This window comes from Lissotriton vulgaris, chromosome 7, assembly GCF_964263255.1.
Source record: "Lissotriton vulgaris chromosome 7, aLisVul1.2, whole genome shotgun sequence".
Classification (NCBI taxonomy): domain Eukaryota; kingdom Metazoa; phylum Chordata; class Amphibia; order Caudata; family Salamandridae; genus Lissotriton; species Lissotriton vulgaris.
In genome coordinates, this window is record NC_141695.1 from 326,705,420 (window position 1) to 326,731,914 (window position 26,495).

Genomic DNA, 26,495 nt, shown 5'->3' on the forward strand with positions numbered 1-26,495 from the left:
CTCCATTGTCCTGGGCCAGCAGTTACGTGACTCTGCTGCTCCTGGGGCCTCTCAACTTCCGCGATCCGCCTCTAGTCAGGCCGCGACTGCCATCTTGCCTGGCCTTCCGGTCTCTTCACTTATTTTGAGGTCTCAGTCTGAGCTGTGCCCAGTGCACTGTCCCCTTGTTTCCAATAATGAGGCGCAGGTCCCAGTCCTCCCCCCTTCCGGTGCCCTTAATTTACTAGTGGGAGACTTCCAGGCTTCCCCCACCGCCGCTGTGCACCCTCAACGCCTCATGCGTCGCCTTCACCCAGGCCCTCCTCCGCAACACCTCCTTACTGTTTTGTTTTCCAGGCAGCAAAGACACCATCTCTCTGCCGTCCCGCGCCCGCAGTCTGCTATCCCACCATTCTTAAAGCCTCCCGGCTTCTGCTAGACGCCGCCACTCAGGCCGCGGCCACGGGCGCCGTCTGGATTGGCCTCAAGGTCTCTCCTCCAAGTTTGGTTTCTTTGCGGTATCACGCCGGTCGGCTCCTTTCTGCAGCACCGCTCGACTCCCCTGCACCTCATGAATTGAGGGGTATGTTGTCTATAGTGGGGCCACTGGTGTAATGAAAACTGAGGGGGCCTCCCTGAACGGTATGTAGAGGGGCCCCCTCCGAGGTCAATCAAGAGCTCTCTGGCCAGAGTACATTGTCGAGGGGGCCCCCTGGAGCTTGGGGCCCCTCCGCACCGCGGGGGCTGCGGGGGCCTGTGTTAGGCCCATGAGTGGGGCCCGCCTATATCGGGCATGATGTTACTGGATAGGGGATCACCGACGGGAGCTCAGGTTCAGGCTCCCTGCTCCATCAGCGCCCGACCACGCCCCTAAAAAAAACAAGTTTTACTGGTGAGTTAAAATCTTTCCTTTGTTTTGACCCAAAGCATGGTAATAGTAGTAAAAGCAGACTTGCCTGGATCTAAAAATATACACTTAATGATAGTATCATAATAATAATAGTAGAATGTAATCTAGCTGTCCTGGTCTTGAAAACCTCCCAGTTTTTTCAAAGTAAAGACTTGACCAGAGCCAGTGGCAGGTTTAGAGGTTGGTTGAGTGAAGGGCGGGGAGACCAAGTGCAGAGCCTACACTGTTTTTCTATCTCATACAAGCCTTGGAAGCTCACACGGTCAGCCCATTTTACACACATGCACACAGCAGCGTGACCTCCTCTGCTATCACAAACTGAGAACACAGGGCCCGAAGGGGGCAGCCCACCTCTTAATATAATAAAGAGTGTATTTTGCCCTTCCCCTCTCCAGACATTGCTGGAAGTACATAGGAGATAGATTACAGAGGATTGGTGCTCAATAGTTTGACAAACTGGGCAGTATGTTAGAACATTGCTTTTTTTCCTCTGGCTCCACATTTGGGAACAAAAATTGGGAAGTACAGTAAATCTAAGTCTAGCAGGTCTTTAGAACTAAAAAAAAAACAACTAATGTTAGAATGATAAAATGTCTTTAGAAAATGCATACATTTGGATGATGTATGGATTAGTTTGTGACACTGCATGGTCTTGGGCTAAGCAACTGAGGTCTTCTGAGATCACAAAATTACAAAATTGGAACACTGGACAATGCAGTTGCAAAGGCACCGTAATACATGGAAGCCTGCAATTCCTGTATTAAAGCCGGTCTCTAATTTCCTTATTATAGAAGACTTGTGACGTCTCTAGTTGCCTGTAGAAATGACGCCGCTGCTAAACTGTAATAAGTTATTACAGTTGACTTCTGACATCACAATGCCTGCTGCCAGAGAATGCAGCAATGGTGAACGGCAGATAAAGCTTAATTACAGCAGAAGTTTACATGAGGAAAACAGGAACTGGCTTTTCCGTCTGATGATATATATTTTTCTAAAAAAGGAAAAGTGATCAGAAGAAAGGAGATGTATGGCAACATGTTTCTTTTTTTCCATATTATAGGTCAATAAAGGAAAGATTGAATTTTGCATGTTTCTACACAAACTAAGTTATATCATTTTTTAACCTAACTTAAATTTAACTGATTCTAATTTGTTTGCAAAAATTACTAACTGGGTTTTGGTGTGTTTAATTTCTCATTACAGATTCTGCTTTCATTCTTGTTTTCTGTTAAGAAAATGAAAGAGCAAGACACTAAGGGGTTCAGCAATTAATGGGAAGGGCAATGTATTACAAAGAATAAAATCATTTCTGCCTAACATTAAAAGTATATTGCAAGTCACCTTGGAGTTCAATGGTGTTATAAATGAACTCAGCTGTTGCACTCATTCCTCTATACAGTCAAAGAACTCCTCATTGACTTGCAATATCCTTATAATCAGGGCCACTTTAATTATGTAGCAGGGAGTACCAAATCACGTGGCAAGGGTTCACCTCATTAGCACCAGTCTGACACCCAAATCCAGCAGTAAGCTACAGAAAGACGACCGGTCATCTTTTGCAAAGGGCCTTCCACAGTGCACCAATACATGTTGCTGTTTTTTTTGTAACTTTTAATCCATTTGAGCTAGAAACAATGTGTTTGTTAGGATCTGCAGATTATACACCAGATGATGGATTATGTGATCACTGCGTAATATGCATATTTGCTGCAAAATCGCATTATTCCAGTGGCCCTGCTTTCGATGTACGTCAGGGGTATTTCATTCCATATATATTATGGATCTAAGAAATACAAAGGCATTTGAAACACTCACACATTAAGGTTTTCTTAAAACGATATGACATATGGCTGGATTACCAACTAGTTGAACAGCAGTGTTCCAAAATTTCTACATTTTGACAGTTCAGTGGGTTGCATGGTGTTAAATGAAGTTCCAAGATCTTCAGTGTGGGATTGATCACTGTTTAACATAAGCAATAATTTGGGAATGGATGAAAATAGAAATGTTTCCATCAGAATTATGATTTAAAAATGGGTAATGGGTTAATGGAGACCAGTGTATACTATTATGACAAAGAGTTCTGGCTCTAGGTGTGACAAGGACACCCATTGACAGATGATTTACTGTGGGTGAGAACTGGATCATGATACATTTCTTCCCAAAGGTCCAGTTAGGTTGGAGTAGAAAGGGAAGCAAGAGATTGATGACCCTGCATAAGTGCCATTAGAAGAGAAAGCCGAAACCTGTTCACCTGCTGTAAGATAGAGGGAGAATTATGACATTTGTTGAAGCTGGAAGAAAGGAAGCCAGGGTGGATGTGTTCTTGGTTATTTGCTGCATAATTGGGATCTAGGTGTTGCAGTAGTGGATTCTATGAGTTGGGTGTGTAAATTGTAGGTTCTCCATTGGTGGGTACTAAGGGTTGCAAAGGTGAGTGCTAAATATATAATTTGTAGATTCTCTGTATTGTATTAGTGGGGTCTGGATATTCGATTTGGGAGTTTTAAATGCTACATTGGAGGGTGCTAGGTGTTAATGTGGTGGGTGTTAGATGTAGCATTTGCGGGTCTCTCTGATGCATTAACTTGTGCCAAGTGCTACAATAGTGGATGTTGGGTGTCACATTTTATGGGTTGTTGGTGCTACATTGGTGAGTCCTAGGGATTGCAATGGTGAGTTCTATGTATTGCATTAGTGGGCTCTGGGTGTTCCATTTGGAGGTTTTAAATTCTACATTGGTGGGTGCTAGGTGTTACAGTGGTGAGTGCTAGGTCTGGCATTTGTGAGTCTACACGATGCATTGACTGGTGCTAGATGCTACAATGGTGGACACTGAGTGTCACATTTTATGGGTATTGGTGTTACGTTGGTGAATGCTCAGGATTGCTGTGGAACAGGAGCCCATATTACCATCGATGCCCAGGCTGCTGGCGCAAGACGCCTCTTAGTTCCCATTCTGAATAATTACCAAAATAAAGAGACGGGCGCTGGAAGCAGGAATCAAGAACAGAGTTTAATTCTCATGAGGAGAGCCTGTCATGTCAGACACGAAACAAGGTGCCATCGGGAGGTGCTCTAACAAGTGAGCTGAGACTCTGTCTTTTATACTTTACAAAACACTTGGCATTACAGTCACAGCATTGTGAAACAAAGAAAAGACAACCCCATAATCCTCGTGTCAATCCTACCCCACATGTGTTCACAATAGGGACCCTTGACCTGCTGATAAGAGAGGGGGCAATGACGCAGCTGAATGTTCCGCTGATTATTAGGATGTGTGCGCCTGATCGTAGCCCAGGGGGTGGGGAGGCCAGGATCAATAGTGGGTCCTTTGAAGAGGAGTGACTCCATACAATAAAGGGCAGTAAACAGTGTCTCCCGGCTTAGGCGATGGCCTCGGACATGTGTGGACAGTCCATCGCGGAGGGTGGGTTTGCTAACAGAGGGGTTATTCATGAAAGGAAAGGAGGTGTTGGTCAGGCACGGCCGTGACTCCCAAGGACAGGGTCTTGCAGAGGAGGAAGGTTTATGACTTGTCCATGTGAGGGAGAAGGAGGGGGTCAGGGTGCGCGCAGGGTCAGAGTCGCACAGAGAGAGAGAGAGGTCTTATGACCCGTACATGAGAGAACAGGGGCAGTCAGATACAGCTGGGGGGCTATGTCAGCTGAGGCGAAGGATGCTTCTTCAAGAGGGAAATGGGGGGGGTGCCTGGGTCAAGCAGGAGGGTTGCCTTTCATAGCAGGGTCGCGCAGAGTGCTGGGTTTCATGGTCTATGCATGTGAGAGTGGGAGGGGGGTGCTCAAATGCGCGCAGGAGGGAAGCCAGTGATTCTAATGAGTGGGCAAGAGGCCAAGGTGCCTAAAATGGCTGTCATGTACATATGGGCACGGGCTTTTACTGGCGGAGTGATACGGTCAATATTTCAGGGTATACGTGGTGCCTACAGGGAGGGGAACGGGAGAGGGCAAATGAACGCTGCTTATGTACATCAATTTTTCTATTTTCCACAGTCGCCCCTTTTTACATAACAGAGTTCATTTTTCTAATTGATGGGGGTATATATAAACAACAAAGTTCATTTTCCTATCCCTCCTAGTTAAGGGGCGTACATATAAACATGTGGTTGATGAAATAGCATTTGTCAATACTAACATATTGCACAAAAATCATGAACAGTTGATGTGATGGGCAGAATGCAGCACATAGGAAATTGCATTTGTCGAGTTCCTATCATTTCAAAAGCACTACATAGCATAAATGTTTCTGACTTAAAAATGTGACCAATGAACATTTTGACCAAGCAGTTGAGGGCGGAATCAGTTCAATATACAAAGTCTCTTCGTCACAGTGTCTTTTAGCAGTGAGCCATCACTGGTAGGCTCTAGTCCGTGTCCTTTCGTTGGCGCTGTTGAGCACCGGCGGTGGAGCTATAGGTCCAGCTCGGTTCTATCCTTACGCGTTGCAGGGTGCGGTCAGTCCTCTGCTGTTAGACCACAGTCCTGTTCCCTAAACAATCAGTTTAGCGCCGCCTTATGCTCGGCACCTATATTTCCGTGGCAACACGCTATTCCCACCTGAATGCCATTCTTCCTTTTGGCGTGAAGTCACATGGAAAAGAGGGTGTGTGTTGTTCAAACAGTCGATAGGAGAGAGGAGGAGTTGGGTCAGAGTTCCTGGGACACACAAAAGAGACCAAGGGAGCAAAGGATAACAAGCAGGCAGGCCCATCAATCGGGCCCAAAGAAGGGGGGCGGAGACTCCAGGCACACGTGGGTTAGCAGACGGAGGGCTTCAGGGCAGCCCGTCAAGTTTCATTTTCCACGTTTGAAATTGCTGTCTCGTCCCGCATCTTGTTGCTCTGCAGCTCCACCTTTGGTCGAGGTCACACGTGTCTCAAGATCTGCAGCCAGGCTGTACGTCACATCCGACCCTTCTCCTTCGGTGGTCGTGAATCTTTGAATAGGTACAAAACAAGCTTTTAGAGAACTGGCAGATGAAGACATTTATGCATGTGAATTCCTCCCTCAATCCTACGCATTTGGGAGATACGCTCATCGGTCACAGTCAGAGGTCTATTACCAAGCAGTGCATATGTCGGCATTCCTACTGAGTTCATGCCAAGTTTACTCATCGTCCTATTTATAACTCAAGTGAGGACAAACAAGATTCCCATCAACTGTGCATTTCATCATATTCAACATTTCGGAACATTTCCCTTCAAGGCTGGCTAACCTTTTCAAACAGGGCGGGGGCGCCATCATCGAGAGTCAGGTAAAACAGGGGTTTCTCGAGGGACGACAGTTACTCATGGTCATCATGTTTATATCCGAGACAGCAGCTGGGGTCTATCAAATGGGGCGGGGATGCTTCGGGCGCTCGCGCTTGGGTGCAAAAGGGGGTGGGGCAATCTGGGCATTGGGGGTCAATCTAGACGTTGGTGTTCGTCTCTGATGAACAGAAAAAATAAGGTGCCATTGACATACAGTTCCCCTATAAAAGGCCAAATTGGGGGACCTTAGTCGTCTTACCTGTCCTTTCCTTCTCAGCCAATTCGAGTTCATTCATTTTTGCAGAAAGGAGAGGTAGTAATATGGCGAGATACAATCATTTTAGTTTCGGTCAATTTCGCTGAACACCTTCGCGTTCAATAAGTATCCAATCAGGCTGGTGCCAGTGAGGCACGGTTTTACCATAAAAAGGAAGAGGAAATAGGGAGACTCTCAGAGAGTGAGAGTCGTCCGCAATCTAAACGAGCCATTTGGTACACGTATGACATGTAGAGAGAGAGAGAGAGAGAGAGAGAGAGAGAGAGAGAGAGAGAGAGAGAGGGAGAGAGATATAGAGAGGAAAAAGGTGGGATAGTGATTGAGAAAGACAGAGAGATGTGTACAAAAATAGGTCATTTAGTGCGTTCACAACACAGAACAGCAGGGGGTCAGGTAACGGGAGAGACGCAAACAAAGGGAGAACATAAACCCCTACAGCACATACACTCGAACTCAGACAGAGGAAGACAGTACATGTATTACATATATATAAGACATTCACGACAAAACACAAAACAACAGTTGGCCAACAAAATCTATTTTTTCTTTTTTTTTTTTATATATCCTTCATGTCTTTACTATCCTATTTATCTTCGTGCTTAGTTCTTTTTACCTTTCCCTCCTTTTCCCTCTCGCTTGTTATTTCTGCGAGCGTTCTCAATTGCCAATACTTACACCTCGGTCAGTCGATCTGAAATTAACCTAGTCGCGCTATTTACCCATGGTTGGATCTTAAACCATTTTTCAGTTCCTTCCTTTGGTGGGAAGTTCTCCAGGCTGAGGCAACGGCAAGTATTGATCGGGAGAACAGTCAGACAGCTTGGCTAGATCTATAAGAGTGTGAGAAGGGGGGCAGTACATTTTGAACATCAGCATCATTTCTAACTTCCCAGACGGGTGGTGCCGTGGTAACCCTTACCCACACACTTTTCTTTGTCCTTTCCCTACCTAGTCAAACGTCTAGTTACATTATCTAACGTGTTATTTCTAGTCAATTTTCGTCATACAGTACCCGTCAAGTTTCTATGTCAGTCCATCCTCCCAGTCGCTATGTTCTAAGGAGGAACAGTCATGTTTAAGTCTACGTCTTTTTAAAAACTTATCGTCATAAGGACTATGCTCCTATTCCCTCCTTCCCTTTTTCGTCGGTGGTTTGATCATCGTTCTCCCATACTTCAGTCAATGTTCCAACGCGACCTGCAGAAGGGAGGAGAAAGAAGGGGTGGGGGGGGGGGCAGCATTCAAAGCACATCAGCATGCAGTAGTCCGAAAATGATTTTACCTACCACATACTCGACCTATCTCCACGTACTGCATTTCTTTACCATCTCGGCGTATACGCCCAGAGGGACCAGTAATGTCAGATAGATAATCATTGACGATCTGCGTATCTACATGAGTTACTTGGTCGCGACCCCTTTTGGTGGTGTACGAGGGTGGCGGTCAGGTGGCATTTCTGTGGTGTCGTTTTAAAGCGTCTAAAACCCTTTTCCGGCTGCCTGTGACACATAATGTAGCTGCTAAATATCGGGTCCTTTTTAACCTTCAGCCTTCATCATACTTTCTCGTTGCTCACAGTAGGAATACATTCAAAAATCATTAATGCAACCGCTACAACTATGCGTTCCTTTTCAAAATACTTTTAATAAAAAGTGCTGGTGTATAAATACAGGCCTACAACCCAGTGAACCGGCCACGGAGCAGATTGGAACTGTACATAGGAAGAACAAAGTTGGTGGCAGTTCATTGCATAAAGTGCAGCAGTGCAATAAAATCGTATCAAACTTCCCTACAAAGCAAGCATGAGGCATGTCAAGAATTCAGTTTTTCAATTAATTCATTAATTCATTATCCAAATGCTCATTTATTATCTGAATTACACCAATTCATTTTCCATATCATAATTGGTACCTACCCTAAGTCAGTTCATTGTCCAAACATATGATCAATATCTATATTGCTTTCTTCTCTAAGCACATAATCATTATCCATTTTATCGACTTTCATTGTCCAAAAATGCACACGTATCTCAGAGCATCAAAATTTGAGCAATCCGGGTGAACAGGGAGTTTGAAAGTTTTGTTTCGTGTATCGGCGCCATTTTGGGCGAGGTCAGGCAGGTTCCAACATAGTCAGAATGTCTCCAATGACTCGTGGTTGGACCAGAACCTTCCGTTGGTAGTTCAAAAAGTTTTGCGCAATGTGGTAACAGTCTAACAATATGGACCATCAATCAAAGAGTGGGGAGGGCGGCAACAATTTTCCTACCGGGTCACTCTGGTGTTCCACCGGAACTGAACAAGTCTGTACCTTGGCTGTGTTTTAGCCATTTCCAAACTGAGGCTGGCGCTGGCAGGAGTGCGCCGATGCCGCGGTTCCCAGTGAGGGGGATGGGGGCGCCCATGCGGAGGGATCGGGGTGCCCCCCGGCTCTCATAGAATCTTCAAAGTTGAGGAGAGAAGGCATGGGGCGTGTGCCCGTCCCGGGCAAAAGACCGCTTTTCGATGTGGACCCTCTTTAAGCAAGAGCGTTGGGGTGTCGCTGGAAGCCTCCACCTGGAGGGAGGTGGGGGAGGTTCGTTCGCGCCGCCTCCCCCTTCCAGCGACCCTGCGCCGTTCCTCGGCTCCACCGCTTCGGTATTGGCCGTGCCGGCTACTGAAGATGGGGGGGGGTCGGTGGCTGAGGCAAGACATCCCCCCCTTGACATGTGGCGGGACTACCTGCAACTGTCCAGGCGTTGCCGTGTGGCTGGACTACCTGTCATTCTCAGGCGCTGACATGTGGCGGGACTACCTGTAATTTTCAGGCGTGGTCATGTGGCGGGACCACCTGCAACTCTCAGGGTTGTCCGACCTTGTCTTGGCTCCGGTCCTCGTCGATGGCCAGATCAGGCAAGAGAGGGGGTGGGGGGTGGTCGGTGGCTGAGGCAAGACAGCTCCCCCCCCCCCGTGGCCTGCAGGGCAGCAGAAGAGGGGAGAAGGAGAGGTCATTACGATTCTTTGGGCCGTCCGCCCAGCAGCCTCCCCTTCCGACTGCGGCCAGCCGAGCCCTGCACGCATCGAGGCCTCGCCTTCCGGATGGGCGTAACCGCGGACCTGTTGCACTTCGGGAGCTTCCGGAATGGGGGTAGGTACCTATTGGTTTGTTCCTATTTCATGTGACCGTTATTTGGGCGTGGTGGGCAATGAGGCAGACATGTTTTGGGGCAGGAATAGGCAACGGAACCTAGCTACCTCGTGGCTGCCTTGGTGTCAAGCTTGTCTTCCCTCGCCATTTTTATGTTTCTTATTGCGGGTTATTTCTAACGTTTTTTATTTTATTTTTAGCGAAGTTGATAACTCATCAGTGGCCTACTGATTTCGCTCAACTCTTTTCCTTGTATTTTTATGCCATAACCTATTATAAGCTATAGCGACTAGTCCACACTTAATGAACATGTCCTTATTAGGTGTGCCCTCCAGTGGAGCTGGAAGGTTCATCTCTAATAAGCGGTCCGGGCTAAACAGGCTACCAATCAGTGGGGAGAAGATAGGCATGACGGATTACAACGGGGACAAAAGTCTGCATTACCTATCTTATCACGGCGGGCAAAGACTAGGCAGAATATTTCTATTCTCCGTTGTTTGGCGGCGGTGAATACCTCAAAAGAACCAATACCGAACAATCGGTCAATCAAAACAATCAGTGGGGAGAATAAGTGGGCACGAAAAGTTATCGTTACCCACTCTTTCTCTACCTGCAAAGAGAGACCTTGTTCTTCCCTGTTTGCAGACAAAGAATCTCCAGACAATAATTCCACGAACGACAGTTCGGGAAACAGTGGGGGAGGAAGATAGGCACGACGGATTACAATGGGGACAAAAGTCTGCGTTACCTATCCTTCACTGCTTGCAAAGGGAGAGCCTGTTGTTTTCTCCGTTTGCAGACGGTGAATCTCCAAAGGTTTCAACAAAGCGTAATACTAGTATTATCCAACAAACAATCATTTCACAATTTGTCGCATTTATGCGACCTTACCCGGACCGGACCGTGTGGGCAGTTCTTCGCCTTCCTCCTTCCAGCGCCCGATCGTTCTCTTACTCCATGATTTTACCGCAGCAGTCCTGTGGGATTCCAGTCAGGACAGTAGGTCACTCAAGAGAGGTCCGTTCAGAATAGGTGAAGTTCATTCAATCGGCAGCCGGACGAGGGCCCTCTCAAGGCAGGTATACTCCGATCATTTAGATGTTCACCTCATCGTCTGGATCTCTCTTACTGGACCTTATGTCACTGATGGGCCCCGCGTTGGGACGCCAATTGTGGAACAGGAGCCCATATTACCATCGATGCCCAGGCTGCTGGCGCAAGACGCCTCTTAGTTCCCATTCTGAATAATTACCAAAATAAAGAGATGGGCGCTGGAAGCAGGAATCAAGAACAGAGTTTAATTCTCATGAGGAGAGCCTGTCATGTCAGACACGAAACAAGGTGCCATCGGGAGGTGCTCTAACAAGTGAGCTGAGACTCTGTCTTTTATACTTTACAAAACACTTGGCATTACAGTCACAGCATTGTGAAACAAAGAAAAGACAACCCCATAATCCTCGTGTCAATCCTACCCCACATGTGTTCACAATAGGGACCCTTGACCTGCTGATAAGAGAGGGGGCAATGACACAGCTGAATGTTCCGCTGATTATTAGGATGTGTGCGCCTGATCGTAGCCCAGGGGGTGGGGAGGCCAGGATCAATAGTGGGTCCTTTGAAGAGGAGTGACTCCATACAATAAAGGGCAGTAAACAGTGTCTCCCGGCTTAGGCGATGGCCTCGGACATGTGTGGACAGTCCATCGCGGAGGGAGGGTTTGCTAACAGAGGGGTTATTCATGAAAGGAAAGGAGGTGTTGGTCAGGCGCGGCCGTGACTCCCAAGGACAGGGTCTTGCAGAGGAGGAAGGTTTATGACTTGTCCATGTGAGGGAGAAGGAGGGGGTCAGGGTGCGCGCAGGGTCAGAGTCGCACAGAGAGAGAGAGAGGTCTTATGACCCGTACATGAGAGAACAGGGGCAGTCAGATACAGCTGGGGGGCTATGTCAGCTGAGGCGAAGGATGCTTCTTCAAGAGGGAAATGGGGGGGGTGCCTGGGTCAAGCAGGAGGGTTGCCTTTCATAGCAGGGTCGCGCAGAGTGCTGGGTTTCATGGTCTATGCATGTGAGAGTGGGAGGGGGGTGCTCAAATGCGCGCAGGAGGGAAGCCAGTGATTCTAATGAGTGGGCAAGAGGCCAAGGTGCCTAAAATGGCTGTCATGTACATATGGGCACGGGCTTTTACTGGCGGAGTGATACGGTCAATATTTCAGGGTATACGTGGTGCCTACAGGGAGGGGAACGGGAGAGGGCAAATGAACGCTGCTTATGTACATCAATTTTTCTATTTTCCACATTGCAATAGTGAGTGTTAATAGTTACATGTGTAGGTTCTAGGTGCCCCATTGGTGGGTGCTAGGTGTTTCAATGGTGAGTGCTAGGTGTTGCCAAAACTTTAGGATTTGGCTGATTTTTTGTGTCTTCCAGATCCTAATGCTTCTGTATAGGAATGTACATTTCAGTGTCCTTCTTTGAATTAAAAAGTGGGTTAAAGTCCAATGAGGGTTTCTTTCAGTGCTCCTCAGGGTCAGCATTGGAAGCACACTGATGCTTGCTACTTCAGCACGTTATTTGGGTTGTCGTTCATCATTAATAACTGTGTGACTCACCTGGAGAACAGGACGGGGTGCAGCTCTCCCCTCCCTCCGCCGGCTGTATGTGACTAACCCGGCTCCTGTGTTTGATTTGCAGCATGACTAGGCCACCTGTGAATGTCCCCGGAGTGCGCGTGCGGGCCGTGTACGATTATGTAGGGCAGGAAGCCGACGAACTCAGCTTTAACGCAGGTAAAACAACGCAATCCACATCACTGCTTCCTGCCCCATTCCTCCCAGTGCTTCCGGGCCACAGCTGAAACCTGCCCCACTGTGCCCTGGTGCAGTGCTGCGGGAGATGCGCATGCCTCAGCACCGCCTGTTCTTTACAACTTCTCACCTGCTGCTCTTGAATGAGAAGCTGTGCTGGTTACCTTGTGCTGCTACTGCTTCCTGTTTCCATGCCTTGTGCTGCTACTTCTTCCTGTTTACATACCTTATGCCGCTACTTCTTACTGTTTCCATACCTTGTGATGCTACTACTTCCTGTTTCCATGCCTTGTGCTGCTACTTCTTTCTGTTTCCATACCTTATGCCACTACTTCTTCCTGTTTCCATACCTTGTGATGCTACTACTTCCTGTTTCCATGCCTTGTGCTGCTACTTCTTCCTGTTTCCATACCTTATGCCGCTACTTCTTCCTGTTTCCATACCTTATGATGCTACTAGTTCCTCTTTCCATGCCTTGTGCTGCTACTTCTTCCTGTTTCCATACCTTATGCCGCTACTTCTTCCTGTTTCCATACCTTGTGCTGCTAGTTCTTCCTGTTTCCATATCTTGTGCTGTCCATACCTTGTACTGCTACTACTTACTGTTATGTATATCCTTCTTACTCTTCCCTTCCTACTCCTAGGTGCTGAGCAGGACATCCTGCTCCTGCCCACCCTCTCACTGTCTCTTCTGTCCACTGCATCTTCTGTTCTAGACGGCTCATTCTCCGCTACACTGAATTCTGTATTCTCACTGCTACATGTTGCATGCCTGTTCTACATAGAGTGTCTGTGCTCAATACAGAATGTTGCATGCTAATTTCTACAGAACATGCCTGCTGTTCAATACTGAATGCTACATGCCACCTTCTATACATCATGCCTGCTGCTGAATACTGAATACTGCACGCCTGCTTCTATACAGCATTCACTGCCTGCTGCTGAACACTGAATGTAGCATGCCTTCTCATACACCACCACTCCCCTGTTACTTGATAAACATTTCTCTATGCTGGACAGTGCAAGGATTTTTGGGAAAGTGATATTTTTCGTTTTACCCCCACCACCCACTTTCTTCCACAGGGCAGGGCATCATCGATTGTTGCTTGTAGAGGACATCTGGGACCAAACTGCGGGCAGCCCTAGGCTGCCTTGAACAGGGAACAAGACTTCCGTGCCTGTTATCATAGAGCTCAGATGATTCTTTGGCAGGTGTCACATGCTTTGCACACTCCTGCCATCTAGTAGTTCAATCCCAGCAGTGGACTGGAGATTGGAGATAGCCTGACATATCCAGAAGAAAATTTGCATTTTCACCGCATATCGTCCAGTATCTACTACAGTATGCTCTACATGTCCGAAGCTTAGCGTATAGGATGTGCAATAACCAATATTCATAGCACATAGAATCTCAGATGTACAGAAATTGAAAAAGGAACTAAAACAAAAAATAAACCCCCCATAGACCCATCCCCACCCTCCCTGTGGTGGCGGCAACAATCAAACAGTCAGGAAGTCACATTACACTAGGGCACTACTCAAAATTGAAAGAGGTGAAGAGCTCTTATGGAGGCAGGACATACAGCAGATGGAAGGTCCCGTGAAAGGAAGGATACCAGCGGGCCCCACTTAAACTCAAAGTTCTTATAGTTATCTCTGAAGATATCAGACATACACTCTAAGCTGAGCAATTTCCAGAGGGGAGATTGCCAAAGGGGAATAGCCGGAGCCTCCTTTCTCCTCCACGCGGCCGCCAAAGTAATCTTAGCTGCTCCAAGACATAACCATAAGATCGCTTTGTCAGCTTTGATCTGGTGCTCTAGGTCGGTGTCACGAAGTCCCAAAAGGACACCTGTAATGGTAGCAGCGACGTGGTATCCCAATATTTCCTAAATATGGTCCAAAATATCCTCCCAAAAGGGATGGATGGTCGGGCAATCCCACCATATGTGCTGAAAATCACCTAATAATCCACATCCTCTCCAACATTCAGCAGAGGTGGCGGAAAAAATTTGACTCAACTTGGCGGGATGCAAGTACCAGTCCATCATAGTCTTCAAATGTGCCTCTCTGCGCAGCCTTATAGTATAATTGAATATCAGGGAGCCCAACTCCCCCTTCGCTACGGGAGCAGCGATTTAAAGAATAAGAGAAGCGAGCCCTTCCCCCCTGCCAAATGAAGCGTAAGATCATGGCCTTCACTTTCCGGAAAAAATCACCCCCCCAACTCAATTGATAAGGCTTGAAACAGGTAAAGAAGCTTGGGCAGGAGAGTCATCTTCACTGCGTGAATGCGACCTAGCCATGAGAGAAAAAGAGGTTTCCACTTCGTAAGTTCAGATTGGAAGCGAGCAAGGATAGGAGGGAAGTTGGCAGCATAGAGGCCCTCTAAACTCGGCGTAAGCTGAACCCCTAAGTATTGAATGGAAGATGTAGCTCAGGGCAAGGTTGCAAGGGCTTGGACCTCGAGAACGTCTGCAGGTGGAAGATTAATGTTGAGTATATACGATTTATCTATATTGATTTTAAACCTTGACACCCCTTCAAAACGATTGAGTTCCATATGTAGGTTAGGGAGGGAGGTAGCAGGCTCAGACAGGGAAAGAAGGACATTGTCCGCAAATAAGGAGATTTTGTGGGGATCCCCAGTGAAAGGCACCCCATAATGCCGGAATTAGTCCTGATCGCTAATTCTAATGGCTCTATAGTAAGGGCAAAAAGCAGAGGCGAAAGGGTGCACCCCTGCAGGGTGCCTCTGGAGTGACGAAAGGAGGACAATTGCACCCCGTCGACTACTACCCTGGAATAGGGGTGAAGATAATTAGCTCTAATCATGGTGAACAATTTGGGCGAGAAACCAAATGCTGTAAGTGTTTGGAAAAGATAGGGCCAGTCCACCCTATCAAAGGCTTTTTCCGCATCAAGCCCCACTAGGACTGCAGGGATATTGGCCTTTTCTATCAAATGAATAAGTCGGTGAGTGTTATCATGCGTTTGACGTCCTTTATTAAAACCTGACTGATCCGGATGTATGAAAATGGGCATAAGGTCATTCAGGCTTTTGGCTAGAATCGCAGAATAAAGCTTTGCGTCCAAATTCTAGGCCTCTAGATCCAAAGACTCCCCAGTTTAAGATTTTGATAGAAAGAACCAAAGAGGGCAGCCTTTTCCTCATCCTTGTCAGTAATTTCCTTTAATGCCACCTATATATTCTCTCTCCCGTTTATCTCTCAATTGTCTAGCAAGATGTTTACTAATTTTATTACCCTGAGTGTAGGATAGGTGCCGTAACTTGAGGAGTATAAATTCTGCCCGGGTACTATATATAGCTCTAAGTTTGCCTCAAAGTGCTGTGAGGTTGAGTAAAGTTTGCCTTGTGGGATTAAGTTTGTGCGAACGCTCAGTAGAAGTCAACTCCGCTTCCATTTGTTCTCTCTCACTAGTCCGTTGCCTGTTTAACGCCGCAGTGAGGGCGATATATTCCCCTCTAAGGACAGCCTTAACACCATCGCTGCTGATGGTATCCTTCTCCTGTGCTGGGCCCTAATGAAAATGGGTGTGCTCATGACGAGCCGAGCTCGTCATGAGCACACGAGAGGTATACCTCATGACGAGCTGAGCTCGTCATGAGCATCAACGGGGTTAAAGGCCTCCCAGGTGATGAGCTCTGAGGTGTCATCTGGACGATTAGTCTCGAAGAAAGAAGTGATAGCTTCTCTTAGCTTAGTACGGGATTCCTTATCCCGTAGCAACACGGAGGGAAAATACCCTCTAGATGTGGACGTGGTATTTCTACACCAGGAGAGGCTAATGGACAGCAGGCTATGGTCGGACACTGCAATTGGGAAAATCTTGGCATCTTGTAGGGCGCCCTGTAATAATTGGCTAAGGAAGATATAATCGAGCCGTGAATATGTTTGATGGACATGCGAGTAAAAGGTGTAGTCGCGCGTCTGTGGAAAAAGAGAGCGCCAAGCGTCCAAGAGACCCAAATCATGTAGGCCTTGTAGTGTGGTCTCTGAAAAAGAGCCTATACCTGAGTGGTGTGTGTGCGTACTATTTAAGTCTTTCTGCCACACCGGATTAAAATCACCCATAAGGATTAGTGGGCCTTCCAGGAAATCTGTCAATTTCCCCAAAAAGGTGTGCAGAAAGTCCGACTGTCCAGTATTGGGTGCGTAGACTACAGCAAAGGTAAACAGTTTCCCCATTAACCGCCCTATAATCACAAGACAACGGCCCTCCTTATCATTCTAAACCCCCAGTGGCTGAAATTGTAAAGCAGAGCGAAACATGATGGCCACCCCTCTGTGTTTTGTGTGGGCGGAGGACTTATATATGAGCAGAAAGTGTTTGTGTTTAAGGAAAACCATTATAGCTCACCCACAGTCCCGGTGGCCCCCCAAGATCTTCGCTTCTGAACCCTCCCTCTGAAGACAAGTAACAGCCGCCCACACCCGCTACGCTGTCCCAATAGTCATATAACCATTCAAATGCACTTGAGAGCAAGCCACCACCACAACCCTCCCACACCCACCCCTTAACCCCTAAGCAAAGGAAAATAAACATAACCAAGGAAACAATACAAACAGTACAGTTGGGCCCCCAGCGAGGCTGAAGAGACCCCTCTGGAACCAGGAAGGACAGCAGGCCCGAGGACCCCGTCCACCCCAGGGCAACACAGATTCGAGAGTTCGTGTATGCGGCTAATGGCAAAGAACCCAAAGGCATCTTAGAGAGAAGTCCAAAACTAAATGGACACAGCTGTAGACAGCACATGCATGTGCGAGTAACCTAAGAAATAACATTCTGCCTCCTAGATAGTGCCCAGAAGTAATACTTATCGACCTGTTCGCCTGTAACAAACTGCTATGAAAAGAAGAAACATAGTTCTTACGAAGAGAGTCCTCAATGTCCATGAACCACCTTGCCACGTACTTAGGACAATAGCTGGAGAAGCAAGAATAGCTGCTGGACTAAGAGACATGGCTGTTGTGGTGTCACAGATCTGAGCCGTCCTCTGGTGCATGGCTCCAGCTGAGGCCAGCAGTGGCAAGCAACACAACCATTACCAAAAGGTCCGTACGTGCGTGGACCATTATGTGAGTGTAGCCGGCATTAGCGTCGTCCCCTCCGTGACCCAGCTGGCCATGCCGATGCCAACGTAGATCCACAAGAAGATTCTCCATGTTTCTTTTGTAAGGAGGTATCCTCCTCAGAAGGGAGTCCCAACAAGTCGATGCCCTCCTGTAGATCAGTGATATGACGCCGTTTATTCTGATATTCAAAAGAGAGCCCAAAGGGGTAAGTCCATCAATATGTGATTTTATCCTCCCGCAATTTAGTGGTGATGGGCCGGAACAGTTGCCTCCGTGCAAGCGTGGACAGCGATACATCCTGATAGATCGTGCAAGAATGGCCCTGGAATGAAACAGAGTCATTCGTTCTGGCTGCCTGAAGAACTACTTCTTTGACCTTAAAAGAATGGAACTTTGCTAGGACGTCGCAAGGCCTCTTCTTCTCACATGTTGCAGGGCACCCACTCGATGTACTCTATCCAATTTTATTGTGAGAGTCTGCGGGGACAGGATCTCTGAAAAAAGACCCACAAGGAAGGCCTCCAGATCAGGCCTTTCCACTCCCTCCTCCAGGTCTCGTATGTGTAGGTTCTCCCTCCGCGCTCTGTTTTCGAGGTCCTCCGCCTTAAGTTGTGCTTGCTGCAATTGTTCTTTGAGTGAGCGGACATCGTCCCGGAGTTCCGCAGAGAATTGGTCCTGCTCCCGCTGTTGTGTTTCAAGGTCAAGAATTCTAGTGCCCACGGAATCAACATCCTGCTGCAGGGAGGACAAACATTCTGTCAGATCCGAGCGCAACTGATCTATAGAGGATTTAAGATCTTGACTAATGTCACTACGTAGTTCAGATTTGAAGTCTTTAAACATGGCCAAAAGGTCGGTCTTCGTGAGTGCCATCGTTGTCGCTCCTGCATCACTCCGCAATGCGGAACGCTTTTCCGTCATAGTAAAGAAATCTGAGAGCTTATTCGGTGGTTTGTTTGTAGACTTCTTAGGCAGCGTAAGGCTGAGACCTTCACAGCAGTGCAGGTAAGTGAAGGATGTAGGGAGCCGGATATCGTCGGAGGAGCGTCATAAGGCAGCCACCACGTACACATGAATCTGTGCTTTGGAATTGTGCTCTCCAGAATTAATGTAGAGTTCTCCGCAGGTATTGCACTTCCCAGTTAACTAGAGTGGTAAGGAAGAGAGAGGGAGTCCACAGCCACATAGGGAGAGCACACTTAAAAGAATTAAAAGACCTGCCGGGCCACTGCCACATCCAAAATGGCCACCGTAAAGAGGAAACTCCAGGTCTGGCAGTGAGGCTCCCCCAGGTATCTTGACAACACCCCCTGAGGTTGAAATCCAGCGCTCCTCGAGAATTCATACGTGGGCACGGGTGCAGAAGAAGGAGAGCTGCACTATAAGTACCAACAGCAATAGCTTCGTATCAGGCCATCCGCAACACAAGAAGACCACCCAGGCGGGAGATAAAGGAGGCGCTGAACATCATATCAAATGCAAAAACAACAGTTGATGGAAAGAATGCAGAACAATGTCATTCCTTCACCCCAGAACAGAGATCTGGTCCTAAATCCATCGTTTTCTTGCTCACCAAGCCACCCCAGTTCAGTCATGGCCATGTGCAAATCAACCTTGACCCTGTGCCTCATGGGAACAGTCCAGCCCGAACTGCCAAGCCATGTCTTCCCTGGACCGGAATCAAGCATCCTAGGACCGGTTTCTGGCTATCAGCCATCATCAGCCAGGACACCTTGACTCCAGTGGCGTGGAGAGCACGGGACTCACGTCTGAGCATACCCGTTCCACTTGGGGTGACAAATGCAAAAACAACAGTTGATGCACAGAATGCAGAACAATGTCATACATTCACCCCAGGAGGAAGAAATTCAACCAAATATATTAAAAAATTATATCTCACTTTTAATTGGTATAACAAGTTAAAATCAACAGAATTATACAGAAAAATAAAACAATATGACACTTAAACACATTACAACCTAATTCATACAATTGTCACATAAAAAAGAATATATCTTAAACCATACTGTAATGAACAATAATTAAAAATTACAAAGAAAAAGTGGCAGTTAATATTCGACGCGCGTTTCGGCGTTCAAAGCAACGCCTTCTTCAGGAGCCACAAGATTAACCTAAAAAGACACCTAATAACAAAGACATAGAGAAATATACATTAACAATAATGTCTATTTATACATGTGTAAAAAAATGCATACTATACAGTAATTTCTTCCATCTATAAACATACTAATGCAATGGAACCTCCCTATATGTTCTAGGCAATGTATCATTTGCGAAACAAGTTACAAAATTGGATACATGTATCTGAGCAGTTGCAATAACTCCCTATTATATTTAAGGGAGAAACTAAGGAAACAGTTATTACCCAGTAATAACTCACAAATAAAATAAAATAAAAACCTATCAATATTCTCAATCAGTGATCGCATGGTCTAACACAGGTATCCTTTCCTATCTCTCAGGTTTAGGACTTACATCTAAGATGACCAGTCTGACAACTATGAGCTGATGGTGAATACTTATTTAAAAGTACATTGTGCAAATTGAGAAAACTCCAGGAAGCCAATATGGCCTAATATCCATGGAGAAAGGGCTTACAATGATAAAATACTCTCTTATGATATGACAATACGGCAGTTGGATAAAACAAATTCTTCTGGATATTACACACATTATTATCCACAGGTAGTACGTTCAGGCTTACCTCTCTGTCATAGAAGCAGAAGCCGAATTCAGATTATTCTCGTATATTTGTTAAAACGGCTTGTCAGCGAATGAAACTACAAGATTTGGTTCACTCCTGGCTTCTCAGTTTCTCAGTTTCCCTTGAAATTCTAGATAGTATCAGAAAACTATAGATAAACCTTCATGCTAGTTAACCTTTTTCGGATTGCTGCTTATTTACTAATATGTAAAGGCTATTATTATCGTATCTTACCATGATTATGTTTCAGGGATACTTCTTTAACAGATAACGTGTGATTAAAATTATCGTTGCACGATCCCACTTTATGTTTGTTCTTGCGGATTCTTTTTATCAAGTTACTATAAAGAAATTGAAAGGGTACAGGCTTTTAGTTCATTTAAGAGGCTACATTAGAAGGGGCTATATAATCTATATTAACCTTCATCTTATTTAATCAATTGCAGTATCACGGAAATATTCGTGTCTTTGATAATTTAGGACGGCACGCTTCTGGCATCCCAGTAATGCCAAACAGCCGATATTGTCCGTTACTTTCTGTGTTTATTTTCTCGCTAGAATTTCAGACGAGTTTATAATAAAAACTGATAGCATATAGGACGATAGCATATAACAAACAATCATGCGAGAATGCGCATAGTGTGCTCACCGTGTATAAAAGAAACTGCGCCCGGAAACTGCTAGCGTCTCGGAGCCATCGACAAAACATTCGAGCTTATCGTCTATCTTAGGCGGTTTACATTTCACTGGCTTGTCTTTCAAGGCTCTCTTCTACATAAGGCTAGCCACGAAAGGAAAAAATAAGCAGAAATACAAGCTGCTCTTAGTAAATGATTACTGCGTTATTTCGGGAGATCTAGCATAGTTATCAGAGAGTCTGTAGCTAGTTCTTACCGTGAGTTCACGGACGTTGAGCGAGATAGCCGCTGACGTCAATACGGGACCGTTGGAAAAGTATTACACCTGCGAGGATCACATGTCGAGTTTAAATACGCTACGACACGTGACTTTGGGTGTCCAAAAGGGAACTAAACCATTTTACAAAGTGGGAAATTGCCCATTTCGCCATTTTAAAGGAATAGGTCCACTGTAATAGATGTAGCCATTATATTTAAAGGTATCTTAGGAATGCAATATCGCATATATATACAATGAAACCTTAGAATATTGCCAGCCGGCATATATATTAGGTTAATCATAGTAATTCAGGTTATCACATTCTCCCACGGAATTTCGCTGTTCAAACCCTTTTTAAAGGTGTTGAAAACGAAAATCCAAAAAACTTCTTTTTTCTTTCTAATGGCGCAGCCGCCCTTACTGTCAGCAATGCGTATTTTTTCTAAGATGCGCCAGCTGAAGTCTTCCGGTTGATGCTGACTTTCTAGAAAATGCTTGACTAGTGGTGCTGTTATCTTGCCTGTCCTGATTGCCGATCTGTGCTCTGTCAGACGCACCTGTATAGACCTGCTCGTTTCACCTACGTAGCCAAGGCCACAGGCGCATTTGCTGAAATAGACTACATTTGTAGTTTTACAATTCCACATGTCTCTTGCTCTGGAGACAAAGCCATTATGTATAAACTCTTCTCCCTCAATGATGTTATTGCAAGATTTACAAGAGGAACACTTAACCGTACCTCGTACAGGTAAGTTACTTGTCAAGGATCTCTGGGCTGGGCCGGATGCAACATCTGTTTTCCTAAATCTAGAGTGGACAATCCTGTCCTTTAAATTCTTGTTCCTTCTATGCGCAAAAAGCGGTTTTAAAAGCACATCTTTTGAGGTGGGATTGCAATTTAAAATATGCCAATTGGCGTTAATAATTTGCCTTACGCGCTCATTCAAAGTAGAGTGCGTAGTCACGCAGACTAGTTGATCTTTGGTAGGGGTTTGTTTTGGTTTCAGGAGGTGGTCACGGTCATAAAAGCGAGCTCTCTTGTACGAACTCCTGACTAGTCGGTGAGGGTAACCACGTTCAAGAAATTTTTGTTGCATGACGGCAGCTTGTCTGTCATAGTCTGAGAGATTAGTACAATTCCTACGGACACGCAGGAATTGTGAAAATGGTATGCTTTCACGTTGACTTTTAGGGTGAAAGCTAGTAAAATGCAACAATGTATTGCGTGCTGTTTCCTTAACAAAGAGGTCTACCTCTAGTTTGTTGTTGTTCTCTCTTATTAATAGATCCAAAAATTCAACCTGTTTAGTACTAAATTGGGCTGTAAATTTGAGATTAGTATTGGCCAGGTTAATCCATTCGAGAAATTCCATAAGGGAATCCTCCCCATTGGTCCAGATAAAAAAGATGTCGTCTATATATCTGGACCAATGGGAAATGGATTCAAAGAATGGGGCTACCTCGTTGTCGATGTACTTATCCTCAAAGGAAGACATATAAATGTTCGCTATTGAGGGAGCAACTGATGCGCCCATACTGACACCCTTCTGTTGACGATATATCATGTTTCCAAATTCAAAAGTGTTTTCTGTTAAAACAATAAACAGACAGTCAATTAGAAAGGTCTTCGGGCAATATATGTTGTGCCTATCAATAAACCAATCTGTTGCCACAATAGCCTCATCTAGAGGTATGTTACTATACAAGGATTCAATATCCATCGTCACCAAGATATCTCTACTGGGTACAAATTCTAAATCTTCAACTATATTGATCATATGTCCTGTATCCCTAACATAAGATTTGATTTTAGGTATGTGGGGTCTCAGGTAATGATCAATAAATTTCGACAGGGGTTCAGTGGGGGTACCAATTGTTGACACAATTGGCCGGTAGGGTGGGTCTTGCACATTCTTGTGTATCTTGGGTAGTCCATAGATACATGCTGTCTTATTCTTGTTGGTATTCAGATAGTCATAATCTTTCTTGTTTATGTCACCTTTCGTTAAGGCCTCATCGGTAAGATGTTGGATCTTTCTTTTAATGCTATTTATAGGGTTAGAGTTAATTTTAGTGTAGGTGGAGATATCATCTAACATTTGCATCATTTTGTTTTCATATTTATCCGAATCCAGTACCACAATACCTCCTCCCTTATCACAACTCTTGATTATTAGGTTCCTATCAACTGATAGTTGTTTTAGTGAAAGGGATTCTTCTTTGTTTAGGTTATAGATAGGTTTAGGAACAAACCGAAGGGACCTATCAAGTTTTTGGAGGACCACTAGTTCAAAGGCTGTAACTTCTGGGCCCACTTGGTCTAGACCTGGACAGAAAGTGGTAGGTAATGTTAATTCACTTCTATCAGTTTGTTCAATATTAGATTCTTCCATATTACTGAAGAATTTCTTAAGCCTAATCTTCCTAAAGAATGAAATGATATCTTTATATAGTTCAAAGATATTTGCATTTGTATGTGGCACGAATGATAGGCCCTTTGCTAACAAGGCTTCACTCTGACTGTCAAGGGGTTTGGAAGATAGATTAAAAATGGGGATTATGTTCCCTGACCCCAATACTGTCTGTTGCGGGTTTCCCTTATGAACTGAGGTTCTTGCTGATGATGTTGTTGCTGGTGATATTGTTGCTGCTGCTGATGTTGTTGCTGCTGATGTTGTTGATTTGCTTGGAAATTCCCCCTGGGTTGTCCCTGTCCCTGGAACCTTACTCTGGGACGGCCTCGGCGAGGCCCTCTGTTGGATAAAAAAGGACGACGTTGGGGTCTAGAACCAGAATATGCATGGAAACCTCCATCAGGTTCATAATAGTTACCATTGGGGCCTTCACCTTCTGAGTCTGAGCTATCTGTGAAATTATTCACTCTTTGTTGTATATTTCTTGATTCGTCTACATATTGATTTTGTTGGTAGAAATCTTTACATAGATATGGATACGCTACCTCTTCACTATAAAATCTCTTATCTTTATTTAATTTGTCGGTTTTTCGTTTATTTAAATAGTTGGCAAAGGACTCTAGATCTTTATTATATTCCTCTATCTTTCTCATAGCTTCATCTACCCCATTAAGTTGTTTCTGTTTCTCCTCTAACTCCTCTATTTCAGTTTTGATGCCTGCTGCTAATTCTTTTGATGTCCCTACAATTAGAATCATTAAGTCTCGTGAGCATCTATTCGCTATGCGGCTCCACTTCTCTAAAAAGGGTCTGTGATGTACAAAGAGTCCTGGTATATTCCGGACCCTTAACCCATTGGGGATAATACCGGTTTTTAAATAAGATAACATAAATTCACCATGGGCCTCCATGCGAATAAGCTTCTTTTTCAATTCCACGAGTTTTTTACCTTCATCATTACCTATAATAGAGGGGGTGGTGCTATTCGAGGGGACTGAAGTGCCAACCAATGTAGCGAATTCATCGTCACTAAATCCAAATGTTTGGAAATTGGCCATGACTAGAAAGAGATATGCAATTAGATAGTGATAAAGTAATTATTCCTAATAGACAACTGCTCAGATACTTAACAATATATTTATGAAAATTCTTTTCAACAAGAACAGCCCTACACAGACAAGCTGTGGGAAATATAATGTAAGTAACAAGGAACCCCTGATAAAATCTGATACTTTTGTACCTCAGGGAAAATTCAATCATGTGTATAAAACAGGAGAAACAGAGGGAGGGTAGTTGCACAAACAGGAAGAAATTCAACCAAATATATTAAAAAATTATATCTCACTTTTAATTGGTATAACAAGTTAAAATCAACAGAATTATACAGAAAAATAAAACAATATGACACTTAAACACATTACAACCTAATTCATACAATTGTCACATAAAAAAGAATATATCTTAAACCATATTGTAATGAACAATAATTAAAAATTACAAAGAAAAAGTGGCAGTTAATATTCGACGCGCGTTTCGGCGTTCAAAGCAACGCCTTCTTCAGGAGCCACAAGATTAACCTAAAAAGACACCTAATAACAAAGACATAGAGAAATATACATTAACAATAATGTCTATTTATACATGTGTAAAAAAATGCATACTATACAGTAATTTCTTCCATCTATAAACATACTAATGCAATGGAACCTCCCTACATGTTCTAGGCAATGTATCATTTGCGAAACAAGTTACAAAATTGGATACATGTATCTGAGCAGTTGCAATAACTCCCTATTATATTTAAGGGAGAAACTAAGGAAACAGTTATTACCCAGTAATAACTCACAAATAAAATAAAATAAAAACCTATCAATATTCTCAATCAGTGATCGCATGGTCTAACACAGGTATCCTTTCCTATCTCTCAGGTTTAGGACTTACATCTAAGATGACCAGTCTGACAACTATGAGCTGATGGTGAATACTTATTTAAAAGTACATTGTGCAAATTGAGAAAACTCCAGGAAGCCAATATGGCCTAATATCCATGGAGAAAGGGCTTACAATGATAAAATACTCTCTTATGATATGACAATACGGCAGTTGGATAAAACAAATTCTTCTGGATATTACACACATTATTATCCACAGGTAGTACGTTCAGGCTTACCTCTCTGTCATAGAAGCAGAAGCCGAATTCAGATTATTCTCGTATATTTGTTAAAACGGCCTGTCAGCGAATGAAACTACAAGATTTGGTTCACTCCTGGCTTCTCAGTTTCTCAGTTTCCCTTGAAATTCTAGATAGTATCAGAAAACTATAGATAAACCTTCATGCTAGTTAACCTTTTTCGGATTGCTGCTTATTTACTAATATGTAAAGGCTATTATTATCGTATCTTACCATGATTATGTTTCAGGGATACTTCTTTAACAGATAACGTGTGATTAAAATTATCGTTGCACGATCCCACTTTATGTTTGTTCTTGCGGATTCTTTTTATCAAGTTACTATAAAGAAATTGAAAGGGTACAGGCTTTTAGTTCATTTAAGAGGCCACATTAGAAGGGGCTATATAATCTATATTAACCTTCATCTTATTTAATCAATTGCAGTATCACGGAAATATTCGTGTCTTTGATAATTTAGGACGGCACGCTTCTGACATCCCAGTAATGCCAAACAGCCGATATTGTCCGTTACTTTCTGTGTTTATTTTCTCGCTAGAATTTCAGACGAGTTTATAATAAAAACTGATAGCATATAGGACGATAACATATAACAAACAATCATGCGAGAATGCGCATAGTGTGCTCACCGTGTATAAAAGAACACTGCGTCCGGAAACTGCTAGCGTCTCGGAGCCATCGACAAAACTATCGAGCTTATCGTCTCTCTTAGGCGGTTTACTTTTCACTGGCTTGTCTTTCAAGGCTCTCTTCTACATAAGGCTAGCCACAAAAGGAAAAAATAAGCAGAAATACAAGCTGCTCT

At 44.6% G+C, this 26,495-nt stretch overlaps 1 protein-coding gene across 6 annotated transcripts in view; it reads left to right on the forward strand.

Annotated features, from left to right (window-relative positions):
- LOC147701488 (protein kinase C and casein kinase II substrate protein 3-like) overlaps positions 1-26,495 on the forward strand; it is a 267,515-nt gene that overhangs the window by 220,137 nt on the left and 20,883 nt on the right. For 4 of the 6 annotated variants that reach the window (XM_086930170.1, XM_086930167.1, XM_086930168.1 and 1 more), the window contains exon 9: positions 12,253-12,347. The exons of the other annotated variants lie outside the window; for them this stretch is intronic. In XM_086930170.1, coding sequence (XP_086786296.1) covers positions 12,253-12,347 — 95 coding nt within the window. The remainder of the gene's footprint in view (positions 1-12,252; positions 12,348-26,495) is intronic. 6 annotated transcript variants of the gene reach the window in all.